The following is a 20,443-nucleotide window of genomic DNA, read 5'->3' as shown; positions in this document are numbered from 1 at the left end:
CGCACACGTGACGGAGGGCATGCTGTCAATCAAACTCCATCTCCTCCAATCGCGGCCCGCGATCGGGCGCCGTCCCGCCTTCCGGAAGCGGGCGCTCTAATCGGCGCCGGCGCGCGTTCCGGCGGTTTGACAGGGCCGGCGCAGCGGGACGTTGATTTGCGTCAGACTGAGCCAGTCGCAACTCGAGAAGGAGCGTGGGGTCCCGCCCCTGAGGCGGGCGGGCCAATGGGCGCGCGGGAGGCGGAGCCCCGCCCACCCCCCGGCACTGCGGTAATATGGCTCCGTAGCGGGCGGCCGGCTTGGCGTTGCTGCCGCCATTAACCCCTGCGCGCCCGGCGGCCTCGGGGGAGCGGAGCGGGGACCCTACGTGAGGATGACCTCGGCTGCCGGTCCCGCCGCCTTGCCGCCCGGCTCCGCCGCCCGCGCCCTGCATGTGGAGCTGCCTTCGCAGCAGGTACGGCGGGGCCTCGGGGCGGCGCTCGGAGGGGGCTGAGGCGGAGGAGAGTGTCCTGGGGGGAATCAGGGGTGTCCCCTGAAGTGTGGGGTGTTCTGAGGTGAGGGGGATTTGCTCTTTTAGGCGTGGGATGCCCTGAGGTGTCCACAGGAGCGTGCTCTCTGAGGTGTGGGTTGTTTTGGGGTGCCAGGGAGATGTTTCCTGAAGTGAGAGCAGCTCCTGAGCTTGCTCCCTCGGGTGAATGGGGTGGTCCCTGCGCTAAAGGGGTGGACAGCTGCTCCATGAGGTGTCAGTGGGGCTTCCCCGAGGTCTGGGGGTACCTGAGGTAGAGTCTCCAGGCTGGTGGAAGGGGAGTCCCTGAGGCAAGGGGCAGTTTGAGCTCCTTTCTCTTAGGCTGGTAGGAAGGCGAGAGGAAGTGTGGGGGTAGGGGTCTGTGCCTCTCCACTGGGGGAGTCAGGTGCTGTTTCCTCTCCCAGAAAACTACTTCTGTGCCTACAAAGGATCTGGAGCACACTAAAGGTGAGACTTGCAGCAGGAATAACACCGTGAAAATCGATGTTAAACTTGGGCACCTCGTGAGGCCGGAGCAGCTGGGGTGTCATCTCCTCCTCCTGTTGGTGGGGTGGGGAGCAAGTGTGGATATAACATGAGGTATATTCTGAAAAGAGGTGAAATGTTCTTTCCCCGTTGCATCCTTCCTTCACCTAACGCTGTTTTTCTTGTTTGCTGATAGTTGGCTTTTGCCTTACTGGGCATTTGTCCCATGTTTTCATTTTGGAAAGCATTAATTTTAAGTGAGGAAGACTAGGTTCTGCCTGAGCATTGAGCAATCCCTATCAAACCAACTCTGTGCCCTTTCCCCTCTTGCATGTGGCCACTTTGATTGTACAGGAGCTGGAGCAGGACTGGTGAAGGCAGGAATAATTAGCAAAATTTTGCTCTTCTTTAGAAATAGTGAAAGATGTGAATGTTGTTTTGGCTCATTGACTCAGTGCAGTCGATGTTTTTATGAGTTAGACACACAGTCTGTTTTACTTGAGCTACATGTTACCGGGTAGGAATACAAAGAACACCTAAAGAAAAAAATCAACAGATGTTAACTTGAAGTGGATCTATAACTGCTCTTTTGTTAAACATGTTCTAGAAGACATCTACTTGGGGGCAAAGGGAAGGAAGTGGAGGTGTCTGTTGGCCACCTGACCCTAATTTGCGAGCAAGGGCTTACTCTGAAGTGTGGGTCTGCTCTGTGTTAATAAACATAAACATGAATGGTGCTCTGTATGAACAGGAAACAATGGATTGTCCATGAGATCAAGTACGGCCTTCTCCTTGCTGAATTTTTGGCTTTATTTTTTCTCAGGCTTGTGTAAGGACCAAGTGAATGCTGCAGGGAGAAGCCTGAGATATTAGTCATTGGATTTCATTTGTGAAAGTGAGACCAAAACACAGGCTTTTTTTTCTAGGAGCAGAAGCTTTTATAGGAGTTCCTAGGAGCAGAAATTGAGTCATCAATTATAGGCTGTTGCAGTTGAGTAAATATTTAGTGAGGATGCTGCTTGTATGTTCATTGTAGCAAGTTTAAGGCTGTGACAGAGACTGAGGTATTCTGCTGTGTGCTCTGCCAACACAAGGACCATGTGCTGAGGGATCTGTGTACTCTGTTTACTTGGAATCAAATTGAGAGGCTCAGCTGAACGCACTGATAGCAAATCACCCTCTTTCTTTGTATCATCTGAGCTCAGAAGTCTGGTACTGAAGTGCAAGATACCTTGAAGGGGCTCAGCATACGAGCTATTTTACTGCAGAATTATGAAAAAGATAAGTCATTCCTTCCATATTGTACCACCTCTGTAATGCCACAGTCTGGCTGACCCGAGCTACGTGATGCTATGTAAGGCAATGTAATTGTTTGCTGTGTGCCAGCACAAAATAAGCTTGGTGATTTGTTTCAGTAGGCAGCTTTCTCTAGAACACCCAAAGCTACATTTTTTGAGTATAAGATGTTATAGTGATTGTAAGAATTGAGAGCAGGATGGTCTGAGTAATGGCTATAAATCTCTCCAAAGACAAATTCTCAACTGTGAATTCAAGGTGAGTGCTTTTAATGACTGAAGTGACTTTTTAGGGGCAGAAGTACTGACAGTGTAATTTAGATTTAGTCTAGCTTTAATTGTTGCAGTAACGTTCACATTGATTAGAAAACAGCGTTCCTGCTACTGACACTTGTGCAGGGAGGAAAGATAAGTCTGAAACCTTTTGCTGCTGTGATGATACTTATGTCAAAACTGACTGACCTCTCCTGTAACTTGTTTGTGTGGCAGGATGGCTGGGGCAAAAAAACTTTTTGCTGTTGTATTCTGTATTTTAAGAAAGAGAAATAGAGGATACGGCTGTAAAGAAATGCATCTGATTAAGCATAAAATTCCCATTTGAATCCTTAGTCATTGTGTCAGGATGTTGTTCTCTTTTGCTGTACAAGTGAGCACAACAGAACTGAAAATGTGAAATACTTGTACTTCAGGAGCAGAGATTCTTTAGTAATATCTCTTTGCAGTTGCTCGTCACAAGAAAATTGGGAGTGTCATAATAACTTAAGGATTTCTGAATGCTGAAAATAAACTGTTCAATCCTGTCATTATAAGCAGTTCAAAGCAATGGAGGGGTTGGGGGACCCAAACTTTTCAGACTCTTATATGTCCTCAGTGGAAGGGATTGGACAGAAAAATGCAGCCTTGAATGTACAGAGGCAGTCATGCCACAGTCAAATGATCTGTTGAGTGCTACTGTGGTAATTGCTGGCCAAAACAGATTTCATGTGTGGCTGTCTAGTAACAGGAAGCACATAGTCATGGACTCCAGAACCAGTGCCCTGGGAGGCTGTATGTGTGGGAGGGAGGGAGATGTATCTGCTGAGTATGGATGTGGTGGTAAGGATGGAAGGGGTAAGTTGTGCCATTGTGCACAGCCATGAATAGTGTCAGACCAGGTGACCCGATATTTTCTGTATCTTTCAGTTCACAAACGTCTCTTGACAGAGAGTGAAAGTTTCTGTGGAGAGGAGCAGCAATGAGGTTTCAGCTACAGGTGTCAGAAATGTATTTCAGGGTAGAGCAAAACAGAGCAACCAGTTAGTAAAACTTCTCAAGGACACTCGGTAGCCTCCATTAACATTAAGGCTGGCATTCCTGAAGGTCCAGTTGGAGTTTTATGCACTTGTACGAGTCCAAGAGCAGTGCTCATCATAGATGGCTCCTTTGGCTTCCACACCAGCATCTCTACCCCTCAGGATTTGACCGTCTAACCAACTCCTTATCCATCTAACAGTCCACTCATCAAATCCATCTCTCCAGTTTGGAGAGAAGGATATTTTGGGGGGATCGTGTCAAAGGCTTTACGGAATTCCAGATAAATGTAACTCTTCCCTTGTCCACTGATGCAGCCACCTCATCATAGAAGGCCATTCGGTTGGTCAGGCAGGACTTTGCTTTGGTGAGACCATGCTGGCTGTCAGATCACCTCCCTGTCTTCCATGTGCCTTAGCACAGCATCTCAGAGGATCTGTTCTGTGATCTTCCCAGGCACACAGGTGAGGCTGACAGGGTGGTAGCTCCCAGGGTCCTTCCTTTCTGGCCTTTTTCAAGATGGGGGCTATGCTTCCCCTTTTCCAATCACCTGGCACTTCACCCGACTTCCAATATCACTTCCAACATCATGGAGAGTGGCTTGGCAACTTAATCAGCCACTACCGTCAAGACTCTGTGATGCCTCTCATCAGGTCCCATAGACTTGTGCACATTCAAGTTCCTCAGGTGGGCATGAACCCAGTCTTAGAGTGTGAGGGGCTTTGTTCCCCCAGTCCCCATCCTGCTGTCCATCCATTCAGGATGTGCTAGAAGAGAGGTTGTCATTGAAGACTGAGGCAAAGGAATTGTTGAGTACCTCACCCTTCTCACCAGTTGTTACCAGTCTTCCAGCATTATTTATCAGGAGGTAACACCTTCTTTGGCTTTCTTTTTCTGGGTAGCATACGTGGAGAAGCCCTTCTTTTGCATCCCCTGCCAGGTTCAGTTCCACATTCAACTTGGGTTTCTTTCTTTAAAGATGTGCATCACTCGTACATAAAGTTTTGGGCAACATGGCAAAAAGGGATGTTTCAAAGTGTGCTGGCAAATGTGTTTGAAGGGTCTTGTGTAGGAAAAATGAAGAAAGTTACTGTATGGGCCCAGGCTGTACGTGAGTGAGACTTTAAACAATGAGAAAATAGTATCTTTTTAAACATTAGTTTTCTATTACTCTTGTTATATATTCTCCTGAGTTATCTGGGAAAAAAGACTGATTCTTAAATATTTTACTTCCCCTTGCCTACAAAATATGGGGGGAGGGGGGCAATCAGAATAATGGATGGAAAATTTGTATTGGAATATTGCTTTCAGTTCTCTTTGACACACAGTCAAATGCTGAGTGGGAGGGAAGTGCTGCTCCAGTGAAAGACCACAGTGTGAGTTGTGACCTGCTGATCTTACTCAGTTGTATCCATACCCATCTGTATCAATGTTTAGTGTTTGTTAGAGATAAATTAGGAGGAGTAGTTGTTAAAGTTACTGGAAAATTGTAATTTGAGCCCAAAAGACTGGCTGTTATGCTGGGGCTGGAATTTTGCTGTCTGCAGTGTACTTTCTGTAAGGGATGCAGGAGTGTTTTGCAGACCAAATGATCCGTTGATAAGTTAGACTGTTATGTCCAAAAGCTGTACTAAATCAGTTGTCATGCTTTATTTGGGATGTTTGTGGTGGGTTATGGAATGTTCTTAATTGAGCAGCTTGCTAGCTGAAGACTGAAGTCTCATTTATGAAGGGAAACTGACTTATTTGCTCTTGATTTATCATCCAGCAACAAGATAAGCATTAATATGCTTCAGGTTATTAATCATCATAGGCTGTTTGCTTGTGCAACCCAGAGTGACCTTTAATGCTTCTTTAAGGTCAAAATTGTCATTGTTTTGATTTTGTTGTTGTTTCTGTAAGGCCCTGTTTACTTTTTGGGTGCTTCCTTCTGAGTATCATCTTAATATTCTCTGGTTATTCCCACAGCAAATGTGGACTAATGCTCCCTTCTCCAAGGTCATGTTAAGAGGCTTAAGAGACTTCTCTCAACTGCTGCAGTGTGTTATTAATGAGATGGGACTTGCACCCTGATGTTCTTTTCTGTCTGGTGGGTTAGTTCCCATGGTGTGTCAAAGAAGCAGCTGCAGTTTCAGTCTTTCATCTTGAGACTAAATGCTTACTTAGACAAACTCAGAGAAAAGCATCAATAAGGAAAGATATTTCTAGCTACCTCTTCTAAAAGGTTTTGGTTAAAGATGGAAAGACTGTCTAGTTTCCTATTATTTGCATCTTATGTAAACACCTAGCAAGAAGAGCTTTATCTGGCCAGCAGGCAATATTTGCCCACTAACATTTTCTTAGCCATAGTTTAGAGCAATTTTTTAGGGTGTGCTGACAGTTCTTTCTCTTTGGAGCTGTGGTGTTTGCCAGCTTGCTGGATCTGTGGGTCTTGATATTATAGTGACCATAACCAAATACAGCTGTTGAAACAACACCCAGAAAGAACTTTATTTGCCCAAGACCCTCCATAGGCACATGATTTGGCTTTTGAGTCCTTCCTCATAACATTATGTTTAAATTAATTCTGTGTATTGAGTCTTGTTTTGCCACACCTAAACAGCTATCCTGTTTGTGTCCCAAGAGTGAATGTGTTTTCTGTACCTGCCCCTACAATATGTTTTAAATAACAGGCTTTTACAATCTTTCTGCAGAAATTAGCAAAAAAAAAAAAAAAAAAAAAAAAGGCAGAAGATTAGTGAGTTGTGTGGACATCATGAGCTTACATCAGTTTACATCAGTTTTAGTCTTAGTTCTTTCATTCATTTTGGACTCTAAAGTAAGTGGTGTAGATTTTCTATATGTGATTATCGGATACAAAGAGAAGATTTCTTTCTGTAAACAGCTGAACAGTTACCAGCTGTTTACATCATTTCATGGGGGTAGAAATTGAGTTCTGAGTTGCTCCTCCGTGTAGATGCAATTACTTAGTGAGGAAGTAGTTTAGAGGTTTAGCTAGTAGGAGGGGGTGCAGAGAAGAACAGACCAGAGAACACAGCTGTCTTTCAAGAGTAATATATAGTCTTAAGTTTTTTCAGTTACAGTATAGTCATCTGTTTTAATTATTTTCTGGTGTGACTAGTTAGTTAGTATTAAAGGAGCAGATAATGCCATAGATTAACATATTTTGTTAGATCTCACACTGACCTCAGATGTTGCATTCTTTAACTCCATACTGACCTTGCAAAGGGCTGTTTAGCATTCAGGTAGCTGGAAAATAATTATACTTCTGCATGGACTATGTTAAGTATTGAGACATTCCTTATTCTTCCTGTTTCACTTTCTCCTTGTGTGAATTAGGGCAGACTTGATGTCTTTTGAACATCTTCCATTTGCTGACTGTTCCTGCTGAAGCTCTCAGTGCAGTACGGAAACAGGAGTAGTATGGATGATTAGAAACCTGTATTGACCCTTGATGTGTTCGCATGAATCTGCATAGCTCTTTTCCTTCTTAAGGAAAACTTTGAAAAGCCTTTCAGATGCCCAGAAGTGTAAAGGAAAGGAGGCACTTTGATTTAAGGATCTGTAAACTAAAATTCACAATTGTGCATCTTAGAAAACTTTGAGCCCATGTTGATGAAATAGCTTTGATTTTTCTTGTGGTCATTTAGGCTTTGACTTTTCTTGTGGTCATTTAGTCTGGGTAAATCATCCTGCACAGGTTCAGTCTATCTGGTTCCTTGCATAAGATCGTTGGGAATGTGAGGTATGTGATGTATGAGTGTGTTGCACCTTCACCGGAAAAAAAGTGTAGTTGTGTTCCTACAATGCATCTTCAAACCGGTGTTGTCCTCAGTTCTGATTCCTAGTAGAAATCATTTTCTTAAAGGCACTTGCAAGAAAGTAGCTTAATTTTAAAAAGGGAAAGGAGTTCCTGGATGCCTGTTGATCACTTGACATGGGGAAATGGAGATAGGAAGGAGGTGCAGTCATAAGGAGAACTACACGTGATTTATTTAACTAATTATGGCTTTATATGAACTAATTATGGCTATGTAGCTTTGAGGGCCTTGCTGTCTTCAAGTGTGTACTGGAAGACATTAAAATAGAATTCCTTAAAATTCCTTATGGTGTGTCCCACAAAAATTGTATATCAAATGCTTCTGCTTTGCATCAGAAAGCCCATTTGAGTCTCTTGACTCTAAACTGTGGAAAACTGTTAAATTGCAGACCCCATAAATCTTCCTAGCAAGTGTGTAAATTAGAGTGCGAGCATTTTCTTACCTTTCCTGTGGTTTTAAGTAACCATACATCTGAGTAAGGGCTTAAATTCCCGTGTACATTTTGGGTTATTATGCTTTATGTTTTGCTGCAGAGGTGACCCAAACCGTCTGTGAGATATGCTCCACTTAAAAAAAAAAAAAGGTATTAAATTGAAAAATGAGGCAGCTTGAAAACTTACTTAAAATTAAGTATGAATTTTTGTCTACCCTTTGACTTCCAAGAGATTGGATCATGTGATTGCTTCTTGGATATTCAAACTGGCATGGAGAGGTAAAAGCAAATAGTGAAAATCTGGGGAAGTTGGAAGGTGCAATACAGAGGTGTAGAGCAGTGTTGTGATAATAAATAATGCTCACGTTGACTAATATAGATCAAATTTTGGTAACTTTTTTTTGTTTTAGGGCTGGAGGTTTTATGCTTTTTAAGAAAAAGACCCAGCTCAACCTGTCTGCTATGAGCTACAAAGCACACAGAGCCCTCTGTTTTAATATGACTTAATTCTGACAAATATCCAGACATGTAAGTAGCTGACATTGCAAGCTCAGGTCCATTCAGTTCAAAAACAGTGGATTTGTTGTAGTAACGTTTGTTTTGTGAACTAATCTTTGCCTTCTGCTTTAATGCTAAAATAGTTGGAAGGATTTTGTTAAAATTCTTCTAGAGCTTCTGTGGGTCATAGAGCAAGGAACCAAGCTATGAAATTCATGTGAAAGCCAGGTAAAAGCAGAATGTGTGTACCATGTCATACAGAGGTCAGAGCTGATCCTGATCTGAAAAGAGTTCAGGGAATTTACTTCCTTGATAGAATTGTGAGGAAGGCACCAGTCTGAAAACAGAGATGGTGCCCAGAGAGCAAGAGTGTCTTGGTGTGTCTTGATTAAAAACTGTTTGATAAGTAGGGTACTCCATTAAAGGCTATGGATGTAGACCTGGTGCTGAAATTTTAGCCAGTGTTGAAAGTTCTTTGTTCTGGAAATCCGATAATTGCTTTTCAGCTTATCAGGCCTCTGAGAGAGCCCTGAGTGGTGATATAGTTTTGGTGATTTTGGGCTAAGTAATTTACGTAAACTTCTACTTTGCTTGTAGAATATGATTTCCCAGCCTTCTTAATACTGGTTTTACCATTGTATTTACATTTCAGGCAAAAGTAAGTTTCTGGTTACATGGGTTGTATGGAAGGTCATCAGTAATGGGATGAGTGGTGCCTTTTTCAAATTCACTGATGCATAAAACTTTCTCCCTGCTCAATTGAATTTAAGCTTCATTTTGGAAAATGTATTTCTATTTATAAAATTCTTTAAAAATCTGCCTGATGGAATTTCTGAAACTTGCTTATGGCCATGGGTGTAGTGAGCCCACTGTCACTTAGTAACATCTGGAAGTTTTCAGGCAAACCCTCCATTCACAGAGGGGGCTGTTTGATGGCATCTTGGACGGTTCTTGCTGGAAGAAACCAAACTATCTGCCTTGCCTAAGTTCAGGTACTCCCTTGACACCTTTGCAAGTTTATTTAACATGTCAAAGGGACTGCTGAGAGTAGAATTAATGAACAGTGTTGCTAAAAGAGCCAGTGCTAAAGAGGGAAGACCAGTGCTACTGGGAGAAGGCAGATGTGGGACAAGGAGAAGACAGACCTCCCCCTTTTCCCAGCTGTGAGCCATTAGATCATCTCAGCTGCCGACAGCATGATAGGCTCCATGTGATCAGAATGAGCTTTTCTGTTGCCCGGATTAGTGACCTGAGCTTCACAATTGATACTTGGAGCCAGAGCTGGAGTCAGTGTGATGGCTGAGTACCAGAAATAAAAATGGTGTTTGGCTGTGTTCTCATCCAGCCTGGATATACTGACATTATTATTTTTTTTCTGAGGGTCATCAGATTCTTGTAAGCAAATAATGAAGTGGTTAAGATGGAAGAGGAATCAGAATTCTCCATGCTTGCTTTTGCTACCCATTATTATGACCTTGAACAAATAATTCTGAAATTCCATGAATACTTGAGGCTGTTGTAGGTAGTCCTGTTCTCCTGCCGTGAGCAGTCCAGACCTTGTGTTAACAGCAGTGCACTTCTCTCTCATTTGACGTACTCCCTTTTCTTACCTCCCTGCTGTGTCATCTCTACAGTGATTTTTATTAATGATACCAGATTATTAGACAAAAAACAGTGAATAGCTTTATCACTTCTGTTTCTCAGGCCTGGAGGAAAGCAAAGAGTGGCATCTGGATAAGCTTAAGCTGTAAAGAAACTTCAGTGTTGAAGTCTGCCTCCTCTGTCCTCTTCTGTGGTGGGCACATCTGTGTAGCTGTAGGGAGCTGAATTGGAGGAATTTAGCCAGATGTTACCCTTACTTACCCAGTTAGTTACCCTTACTAACTTTTGGTTTTGACAGCTTTACCTTGGTTTAATTTTTTGATCCTTACCATAAGCCTGAACAAAACACATTGCGGAGGATGGGAACATGCTGAAGGTGTCATTCTAGGCAGAGGTAGTGAAAGATGATGGTATCTTAGTGTTGAGGGAACTAAAGCATTTGTCCTTTAGACCTCAAAAGATGTGGCTGACTGTCTAGAATCATCTGATGAAAAAGCCATCTTACAAGGCTGGTGGTGAAAATACTTGATTGTGGAGCAGTCTGATTTGTTTTGAGTGAAGCTGGCAATCGCTGAGCGGGTATGGTATTGCTGCACCCCACAGCAGCTCTGTAAAGATGCTGTTGTAGTATTCTGGGAAGGTGCTTTTCTGCCTCTGCAGGCATGAGGGATGAAACCTGATGGTGAGTTCTGCTCTGCAGATCTCTCCTACAGTTTTCCTGATCAGACTTTCTATCTTTGGGATAGCTGTCTGCTTATGACATGTGCTATCTTTACATGCAGCAGTGTTTTTGAAACACAAGCTACTCAGGATTTCTCCTAATAGAAAATAAGTGTATCTCTTCTCCTGGTTTGTAGTCATTTATCTTCAACATAGAAGGAAGTACTAATTTCATTCATGTGAATCAACATGTAGTTGCTGTATAGCAGTTGCTTTTAATCAAATGCAACTTAGAATGGCAACTAAAGCAAAGGATAACCAGGCATGTAATGTAATTTCACTGCTCCGTGGGCTTTCTTGGGAATTGCAAAGGTCTAGGACAATTGTAACCAAAATAACTTGTGTCACAACCCCCTGAGAATGACCTGTTAGACCTGCTGTACTACTGTGCTAAGCACTGATCCAGATATGCCCCTGTTAAGGCTTCATGTGCTGAATTGAGAGCTCTTGGAAAGGTTAAACAACCTTTTCCATGGTATTAATTCTGCAAAAATAACTTTTTGCTGTAGGACATCTCACTAAGATACTTGCTGTAGATGCCTCTCTGAGGTCTTCAGTCCTGTACTGCTGGTAACCTGTAAACTCTTTGAGGAGATAGCAGTGAAAATTAGCTATACTCATTGCATATGTTACTCTTGTTTTTTAAAATGAAAACAGGTCCTGCACTATCATCTTGCACTCACACAGGCCTTTTTGAAGTTAAGCGATTCATGAGGCTGCCAAGGCGCTTAGATTGTTTATTAGCCCTTGTGTTTTGAATTTTAAGGTGGGCTTTTTAGAATGACTGTTCTGGCTGCAGAGCATCTTATCCTGGGGGAATCTTCCCTCATGATGAAGATTTCTTGACACTTTTACAAAAAGAGCAAAACAGCTAAAACTTGTCACTTAAAAAAAGGGACCTTTTTTAGCACTTCACCTAGAAGAAGGAGCAAATGAAAGAATTGTGTATTATCTGCAGCTGCTGCATTCAACATAGAGTGTACTGGTTTATTCTCTAAAAAGAGTTGCCTTTGCAGTTTGAAATGCTCTGGTACCTCATTGTGAACTGCCTTCCCCTTGGTTCGTGGCAGTGCCAGGCTCTGTTGCTCCACATACACTTCAAGCTGGTGGTTTCATTCCAGCCATTCTCTGCCTTCAGCCTCTTGCTGCTGCGTTGTCCCCTCCTTGGTCTGCTCAGCTGTTTGTCCAGCCATGTGGTCCAGCCATATTGAGGAAGTGAATTGGTGAAACTAACCCAGGAAAAGGGAGAGGTGGTTAGTTTCCATCCACATTGGTTCCCAGATATGATTCTGTGAGCAGCTGCACAAGTGCTTATTTATGGTGTAACGAGTAAGAAAGGGTGATGCAGTGCTGGGGGTTGGCAGTGTTTGGCTGATGCTGGTGCTAGCTGAGCTGCAACACAGTGGGGTTTTTGTTTTGTGTATTCCAATGTCTCCAGCGCAAAATTACATGAAATGCATAGGAGGTAACACTAGATATTTAAAACTTCCCTGAAAATAATATTTACTTTGTCACAAAACAAAAGCCCTTGATGAGGAATTCTAGAACCTCTTTCAGTTGTCTTTGGGTATGTCTTTGTACCTGATAGTCTCCTGGTTTAAGCTAATTATCTTTGATTAGGAGAGGTTAATTGACTCTGAATGTTGCCTGTGTAGCGTTCTGAGGAAATTTGAATAATTCAGTATAATATCAGTGAACATAGTGGGTGAATGGGAAGATTTATTATCAGGATTCAAGTCTCTCTGTCATCATGACTTTGCTAAATGGATAGGAGGGGAGTTCTGGCTAAGCTGCAGATTCAAATAGACGTTCATTACCTGTTGCACATTGAGTTCTTAACTGTGCTGTGGTCTCATAGCCCCAAATAAACGATCCCCTTCTGAAAGATTTAGGAGAAGTGAGACTTTAACCCCCAGATGCTGAAGGGTGCAAGGAAGTCATAAATCATGGACATAAGGACTCACATCTTGTTCAGAGGTGGAGGTGTAGGTTAGGATACTCGACCGCTTTTTTTTAATTATTTTTTTATTTTTAATTTTTTTTACAAACCTCGTAGACCTCATTGTCTACTGTGAATGGTAAGAAACTTGTTTGACTTTGCTTGAGATCTAATCAATGAAACATGTTATTTAAAGCAAGCACACAAATTAGCTTGCAATCCTAAAGAGACCTGGAGAAAATTGCTGTCTTAGAGTACAGTGTGGGCTGTTCTTTATAAGGGATGAAAGATAAAAAAAAGATACCAAAAATGAAGGGAATGAGCATGGTAGTTGATTGATTTCTCTGCTACTGATGTTAATTAAAAGAGAGATGGCGCTTAAAATTCTTAAATCATTTTTCTAGGTAGCAAAGTTCATATGCAAAGCCGTTTCTTAAAGAGTGTTTCAGTTTCATATAAAAACAGCCAGCGAAGCTACCCAGCTTTGAGGTTAGATGTGAAAAAATGTTAAAGGTCTATGTAGCTTCTTTTAAGTGAGGCATAATATTTGTTAACATTTTAAATACCATTTTCTAAGAAAATAAGACCATGTAGTCTCACAGAACATTTTTTGTCAGTTGGGTTTTTTTGTTTTAATTTTGTAGTTTTTGTATATTCTAGAGGTACCAGGGCATCCTATCTCAGGCTGTGTTTACAGTCTTAAGTCCTAAACAGAGTTTGAATGGAATGACTCCATCAGTGATTTTTAGGCTGTCAAACAAAATTGAATATTCCTCATACCTTTCCATAAAGGAAAACTAATATATGGTCTTAAGTGATATAAAGTGTCATACTATGATTCTAAAACGGATTATGGCCTTTCAACTCTTGTTAAAGGCCTTTTAAGGCAAGCAACAAACAGGAAAATTGTCTTTTAGTTTCAAAAGTTTTTAAAATGTGCTTTTGGTCAATCAGCTTTTAAGGTGGATTCAGCCTTACAAATAAAGATGCTTTTGGGAAAAAATGGTGTAAGATGAACTCTGAGGTAAAAGTATGCACTAAAGAGTTTTTTGAGGCTTGTTGGTGTTTTGTGGTGATCCACAAAGTATGTGGAGCCATTTGTCAATGTCCCCATGGTAGTGGGTGAGACGCTGGTGAGTTGAGAGGTTGGGAAAATATGACACTGAAGGATTTGGTGAGAACTTTGTGTTTGAGTTGGCAGTTCACTGAGTGCTGCATTCATGGGAGGCTGTTTGAAGCATGGGTCTTCGAAGTTAAAATGGAAACAACAGCTAAGCAATGATTTAAGTGTGACAGTCCTGCAAAATTGCTTTGTTAACTAGGTAAATTTTATAAGATGTTAATAATGTAAAATATTTGTCAAAGATTAAGGGTGTGATGTGCCTTGAAGCTAAGACCTTAGCCACAGCTATTAAAGCTGTTGGGCACAGAGAGGTGGGAGAGAGAGATTGATTTGATCTGATGATTTTCATTCAAGGTTCAGTATTGTAGTAAACCAAGATAATGTTGGAATTGGATAAAATCACTTAAACTAAATATTTTAGTGACATATCCTGCTCTATTCATTCCAAGGGAAAAGGACTCTCTCTCATCACAGCAGATGGTAACTTACAGTGAAACTCTCAAATTTCACTGTGCCCTTAATTTTCCCTGAAAATCTTGGTATGTCTTCCTGATGTATTTTACTTTTATTTAATGTTGTTAGAGCAGTTTCCAGGATTACCATGAAATCAGGAAGCTTTGTTCAGCCAGTTTCTTATGGCTCTGGATTAGGTGGTGATTTGTTTGAGCTATTTGTCCATTAATGCTTCTTCAAAATAGCTTTGGCTGGGAAGTGTTTCCAGTGCAATGATGTAAAACATCTGGGTGATGCTGCTGCTGTGTTTGAAGCTGATAGTGTCACATTGCTTGGAACTGCTCAAAGAATAGGGGTGATATAGTCATGTGGGATAAAAATGACATACAGGACATGAATAAGAATAGCTTCTCTTGAATATCAGTGTTGCTTAATCCAAGCTAGTAGATGCTTGTTGCTTGTCCTTTGGCTTTGCTGTTTACACTTGCTGTCAGACATAGAAAATTGAGTGTTTGGTGGGATTTTTTTTGTTTTTACAATACTGCTTTGGGAATCATTAAAATGCTTTGAAAAAAGAGAAAGGGTTAATTATCAATCTAAGAAAATTATTGCAATTTTTTTTCTTGTTTTTAGCGCCGTCTCCGTCATCTTCGGAATATTGCTGCACGTAACATTATTAACAAGAATGGTCATCGCCTCTTGGATACGTACTTCACTCTTCACTTGTGTGATAACACCAAGATATACAAAGGTAATCCAGGCTTGCTATCTACCCTTTTGCTAGTTAATCTTTGAATTCTTATGATATGAATTCTCTTTCTTCCTTTTTTTTTTCTTTTATGTCTTGACAAATTTCTGCCATTAGTTGTATCACCTTTGCTAACACTGAGCTTTAGTTTCCTCAATTTCATGAAAGCTTTCAGTGTTAGCATCTAAGGAGGCAAAACAGATGACAGGTTTTGTAGTCTTTTAAATTAGCTTATTTTTGTCATTGCTCTTCCCTGAGTGATGATGTAATAAATTGGGAATTTCGTAGGGCACGTAGAAGTTAAAGCTTTTGGAACTTTGGTTGCCTTTTGTGGGAAAGAGTGTCCCACTCTGTGCATACCAGTTGTTTTACAGAGCATACATCAGCACATACTGTTATCAAAGTTTTCAAAAAATAGAATTGTCAGCCAATGACATGAAGCATCCAGGCGCCTGTTCTAGTTTAGATAACTGTGTTTGAACATTAGATCTCCTCTTTTTCTTGCTCTTCTTTCCTATTACAGTATATAGTTCATTGTGGAGAGATGTTATTGAAATCCATTTTCATGCTCCTTTTGGTGTGATTGGAGATGAATTTTGATTTTTTCTTAATTTTTATTTTCATCTGGCACAGCGACGCATCTGGCATCTTGCCTTGCTTTTTTTAGCAAGGTTGGTGTTTTAGAAGGATAAGAATACAAAACTTGAGCTTGCTGCCTGGACTTAGTTGTGGTGGTTGGTTAAACCTGTCACTGATGACTGTTTTTCAGTGGTTGGTGTTAGGGACTCTTCTGCACTTCATCAAAGCTTTATCCCTGGTCTCCCCTGGGCTGGGATATTCTACAAAATATCTAGAGCTGTCTAAAGTGTTTTAAGCTCTTGGTTTGACTGGGAAAGCCAAGGTTCATGTGCCAGCAGTTGCTTATTCCCATTTAAATATAGGGTTGTTGGCACCTTTGTCAGGTAACTTGGCAGCTTCCTCTCTGAGCACCTGGAAGGGTCACCATTGCTCTGCAGGAAAGTGCTGTAATTCATTTATCCAAGCTGCTGTGTTCCAGGAAGAGGTTGTGTGGCAAACCAGTCATTTTTGCAAATGTCATCCAAATTCTGTTAACTATTGTGCCACATTCTTTCCTCAGAAATCAAAGCCTTGTAAAACTTGAGGATTATCATGGGTATAAAGATGAAATACTAAATTTAAATAATGACTTGTAATAAGTAAGTGTGAAGGAGTAATTTTAGTCAAAACTATGACTACATTTCGAAGTCTGTCTTATGAATTGGTTACTAATAAACTGGACCCACTAACATTTGTCTTTCTTGATTGTTACTTATTTTGGTTTTTTCTGTTTCAAATACTAAGATTTGTATTAGTGTTTAAGTTAATCTAAAGGTGCTTTTTTACTTATTTTTCTTCAGAATTTTATAAGAGTGAGGTGATCAAGAATTCTCTGGTAAGTTACTTTAATGTGGAAAAACTTTGTTTTTAAAATTGTGTATTTAGTGCAGTATACTGATTTCTCTGCTGAATACCATAACTGTTTAATGTGTCTTTCCACTGTTTGGTTCTATTAGGAGCATTGTGTTCTTCTCCTCCTTTTCAGATTCTTTTCATGAGGGTTAGAATAGGGAGCTGCTGAGTAGTAGAAATGCTGGTTTCTATTAACATCTTCATGTTGTGTAGGAAAACAGCAAGGAATGTGTACCTGCCATATATGTACATGTATTCTTTGAAGAGCTAATAGCTGTAAGAAACTGAAGTTTGAAAACCTGTTAGATTTTCTAAATTTTTCATTTTCAATTAATGAAAGGGCCAGAACTGAAGAGTTTATTACAAATGAGGAAGGGTGATTAATAGGATAGGAGTAGGATGTTGCAAATGTTGGCTAAGGGAGTTTGAAAACCTGCTGAAGACTTTTTAATGCCTGCATTAATAAGGCAGAGCTGCTCTATTTATAGCACCCTGGGTAAATGCTTTGAAACCCTCCTGAATGAAGGAAGAGCTGTCTGCTTACTCAAGGCTGCTAACTTCTCCAGTTTCTCTCTTAAGTTGTTAGGATTTTTAATTCTGTCTATTCTAAATCAGGAAAAGGAAAAACAAAAAGGGAAACTAACCACAGGATATATGAGAAGGAATAACAAAAATCTAAATAAAAGATGTCTTGAGGACGTCCTGTATATAACCTATGGGTATTTGAATGACCTGATACTCCTGTGCCTGAATAGCTATGAAATATTCCTTCTTGTTAGGAGGACTTGATTAATGCATTTCTTCTGTAATCCTTACTGGGTAACTTTGCCTCTCCCTTCTTTTCAGAGGCATCCTATTTCAAATTGACTCATTCCAGTTCAGGGATGCTAGGCCTTTTCCAAGCTGCTTAAGCACTAGAAGGGAAGGCAAGTTCTTTCATGGGGTGGTGGGTTCTTACCTTTTGTTTTGCAAGAGCTGCTGTTTCTGTGTTCAGCAGAGGAAGGAGAGAAATAAATATAAATAACAGCACTTTACCATTTCTGCTTTTGGACACCCTGTTGTTTCTTGGCACTAGTAATGTTGGATTGACTTGGTTTTGTTACAGCTTGGGTCAGTTATTTAGATGTTGTTAGAGATGAGTAGAAAGCATGTTGTCTTTGCAAATCTGAGTTCTGGTGGAATTTGCAGTTTAGCTTAATGTGTGTTGGTTCTGAAAAGCTCCAGGTGCAAATCTGATCTTGTGGAGTAAAGATGAGCTTTTAGTAACAGCATTTGAGGATTGCACATCAGTCAAGAGGAGAAGAATGTGAACAAATATGTCAGCAAGTTCTGCAAATTTAATTATTGGGGAATATATCAGCATTTAACTTTGGCAATACATGCCATACTCTGGTTTTCAGAAGTTGAATTATAACTGAAAGGAACATTAAGTTCATTTTGAAAGTTCCTGATTTAGTTAAACTGAATTAGGAATTTCTGAAGTAAATTCTTTGATGCCTTGTAATGGAAGGAAGCAAAACCCATTCACAGTTTCTGAAGTACTTTACAGCATGTACCTTTTAACAGAGGATTTCTGTCTAGTAAACCATGTAAGGAAGCAGCAGAGTTTGAAATAACTGTTGTTCCTAATTCTTAAAATTTTAAAAAATCTTAGAGGTGGGCTTTGCTGCTTTCTGAATTGTCAGTTTATGGACTAGTTGCAGCTTGTTCAAACTGTATTTATCCTTCTTTGAATACTTAGAATCCAACATGGAGGAGTCTGGATTTTGGAATAATGCCTGATCATCTTGATACCTCTGTCTCTTGTTTTGTTGTGAGGATCTGGGGTGGCAAGAAGGAACACTTTCAGCTTTTGATTGAATGGAAGGTCAATTTAGATGGGTTGAAGTACTTGGGCCAGCAGGTAATGTGAAAATATTTTTTCTCAACTTTTTTTCTTCAGGAAACAAAACATCTGGATGAATTAATATATAGAATGCTGAGAAAGGAAATGAGTGTGTTTAAAGATTGTATTTTAAAGTTTGATTACAGATATTTATGTTAGTTTACATCAGAGCTTTAAATCATAAAATCATTTAGTGGTTGGGGTTGGAAGAGACCTTAAATATCATCCAGTTCCACCCCCTGCCATGGGTAGGGACCCCTTCCACTAGACCAGGTTGCTCTAAGCCCCCCACATCATGGCCCACTTCCAGGCATGGGGCAGTCTCATCTTCTGTGGGCAGCCTGAGCCAGGACCTCACCACCCTCACAGCCAAGAATTTCTTCCCAATATCCCATCTAACCCTGCCCTCTGGCAGTGAGAAGTCATTCCCCCTTGTCCAAAGTCCCTCTCCAGGTCTCTTAGAGCTCCTTGAGCAACTGGCAGGGGCTATAACATCTCCCTGAGCCTTCTGTTCTCCACACCAACCTCTTGGGTCTTACCTCTGTTTGGTTTCCAGCTATCTTAATTTATTTTTGTCACCTGGAAAGGCAGTAATAGGAAAGATGCTCTGTCTGATGTATCTGATTTCAAAGTAGAATGGGTGGACATGGTGACTATTGGTAAAGCTGTGAAGCAAACAGGTTTTCCATGTTAAATTCAGTTTTCTGTGAGTTTTTGTGTACTTCTAGAATTACAGGTGATGAAAAACTGCTTTAGACTCTTGGAGCAATTTGGGCTCATTTGGTGTGAAAATTTTCAGTAAGCTGGCTGTAAACTGATTTGTTTTCTTCTTTCCCTGCAGATCCATGCAAGAAATCCAAATGAGATTATTTTTGGTCTCAATGATGGTTATTATGGAGCTTCATTTGAACAGAAGGTAAGGGTGTATTTGTTCTGATTTGTTGGTATTGGTGACAAACTGAAATTCAACCTGTGAGATTGATTTTTCACATCTGGATGCTCAGAACATTAAAATGCTTTCTTTTGAGAAGGAATAATTTTTTTACATGACAGATAGAAACTAATATCTTGCCTTGGTTGCATGGATATCTGTGATGTTTTGAAAAGAAGTGTCGCATTTAGGGTCCAAAAGCCCTCTGGTTACTGAAAATAAGCTTTGGCTGTATTCTTTGAGGCAGACATTTCATTCAAACATAGGACATATTGAAAGTGATGTGGTTGTTAAAACTCATTTTCATGGCATGTATAAAACCACAAAGTTTTGGTTATCAGTCTGAAGCCTAGAGTTTGTAGGTCTTTAATGAGAAGTTATTTATTCTTGCTGCACCTGTGTTACCCCATGGGTTTTTTTTTCAAAGATCCACTGTAGTATTTGTGCCTCTCCATCCAGTATTCTCTGATAATTACCTCACTGACGATGAAGAATTTTAAACTTACCTGTTGTAAATAGTGCCTCTGACAGTTTTTTTTTTTTTTTTTTTTTAAATCTCAAATTGTTAGTGGCAGTACTGTGGTACTGATAGGTTGTGTTAAGGAGTCCCTGGTTGGAGAGGAAATGACTCCTTGACACCCAGCTGCAGTTTCTGCATTCAGTTTTCCTGAAGCAGGATGTAGTTGTTTTTCAAGATTTCAGTACTGACAGCCTGGGCCTGAATTCAGAGATGGGAACATTGTCTTCTTTTTCTGATTGTTGTCAGGACTTATTCCCTAGATCATAAGGTTTAAAGGTACTTCTTGGTTTTGGTGAGAGAATCATACCATGGAATGGTTTGGGTTGCAAGGATCTTCAAGACCATCTCATTCCAGCCCCCTGCCATGGGCAGGGATACCTCCCACTAGACCTGGTTGCTCCAAGCCCCATATGACCCGGCCTAGAACACTTCCAGGGATGGGGCAGCCACACTTCTGTGGGCAACCTGTGCCAGGCCCTCAACACCCTCACAGGGAAGAATTTCTCTGAAATATCTGATCTAATCCTGCCCTCTGTCAGTGTGAAGTCATTCCCCCTTGTCACAGAGTCACAGAATATTCTGAGTTGGAAAGGACCCACTAGGGTTATTCTGTCATTCCAGGCCCTTGTCCAAAGCCATCTCCAGCTCTCTTGTAGCTCCTTTAGGCACTGGCAGGGGTGGTCTAAGGTTTCCCTGGAGCCTTCTCTTCTCCAGGCTGGACACC

At 40.9% G+C, this 20,443-nt stretch overlaps 1 protein-coding gene across 3 annotated transcripts in view; it reads left to right on the top strand.

Moving 5' to 3' along the window:
• Positions 1 to 278: 278 nt before the first annotated feature.
• Positions 279 to 20,443, top strand: part of UVRAG (UV radiation resistance associated) — a 94,145-nt gene continuing 73,980 nt past the window's right edge. For 2 of the 3 annotated variants that reach the window (XM_084226457.1, XM_084226456.1), the window contains exons 1-5: positions 279 to 454; positions 14,799 to 14,916; positions 16,332 to 16,366; positions 18,125 to 18,286; positions 19,110 to 19,184. In XM_084226457.1, coding sequence (XP_084082583.1) covers positions 374 to 454; positions 14,799 to 14,916; positions 16,332 to 16,366; positions 18,125 to 18,286; positions 19,110 to 19,184 — 471 coding nt within the window. In that variant the 5' untranslated portion in view covers positions 279 to 373. Of the gene's footprint in view, positions 455 to 8,254; positions 8,359 to 14,798; positions 14,917 to 16,331; positions 16,367 to 18,124; positions 18,287 to 19,109; positions 19,185 to 20,443 lie in introns of those variants that run through there. The other variant, XM_084226458.1, reaches the window with a different exon arrangement.

Source organism: Fringilla coelebs (genome assembly GCF_963513975.1).
Source record: "Fringilla coelebs genome assembly, chromosome: 2".
Taxonomy (NCBI): Eukaryota; Metazoa; Chordata; class Aves; order Passeriformes; family Fringillidae; genus Fringilla; species Fringilla coelebs.
This window is presented reverse-complemented; position numbering and strand designations above follow the sequence as displayed.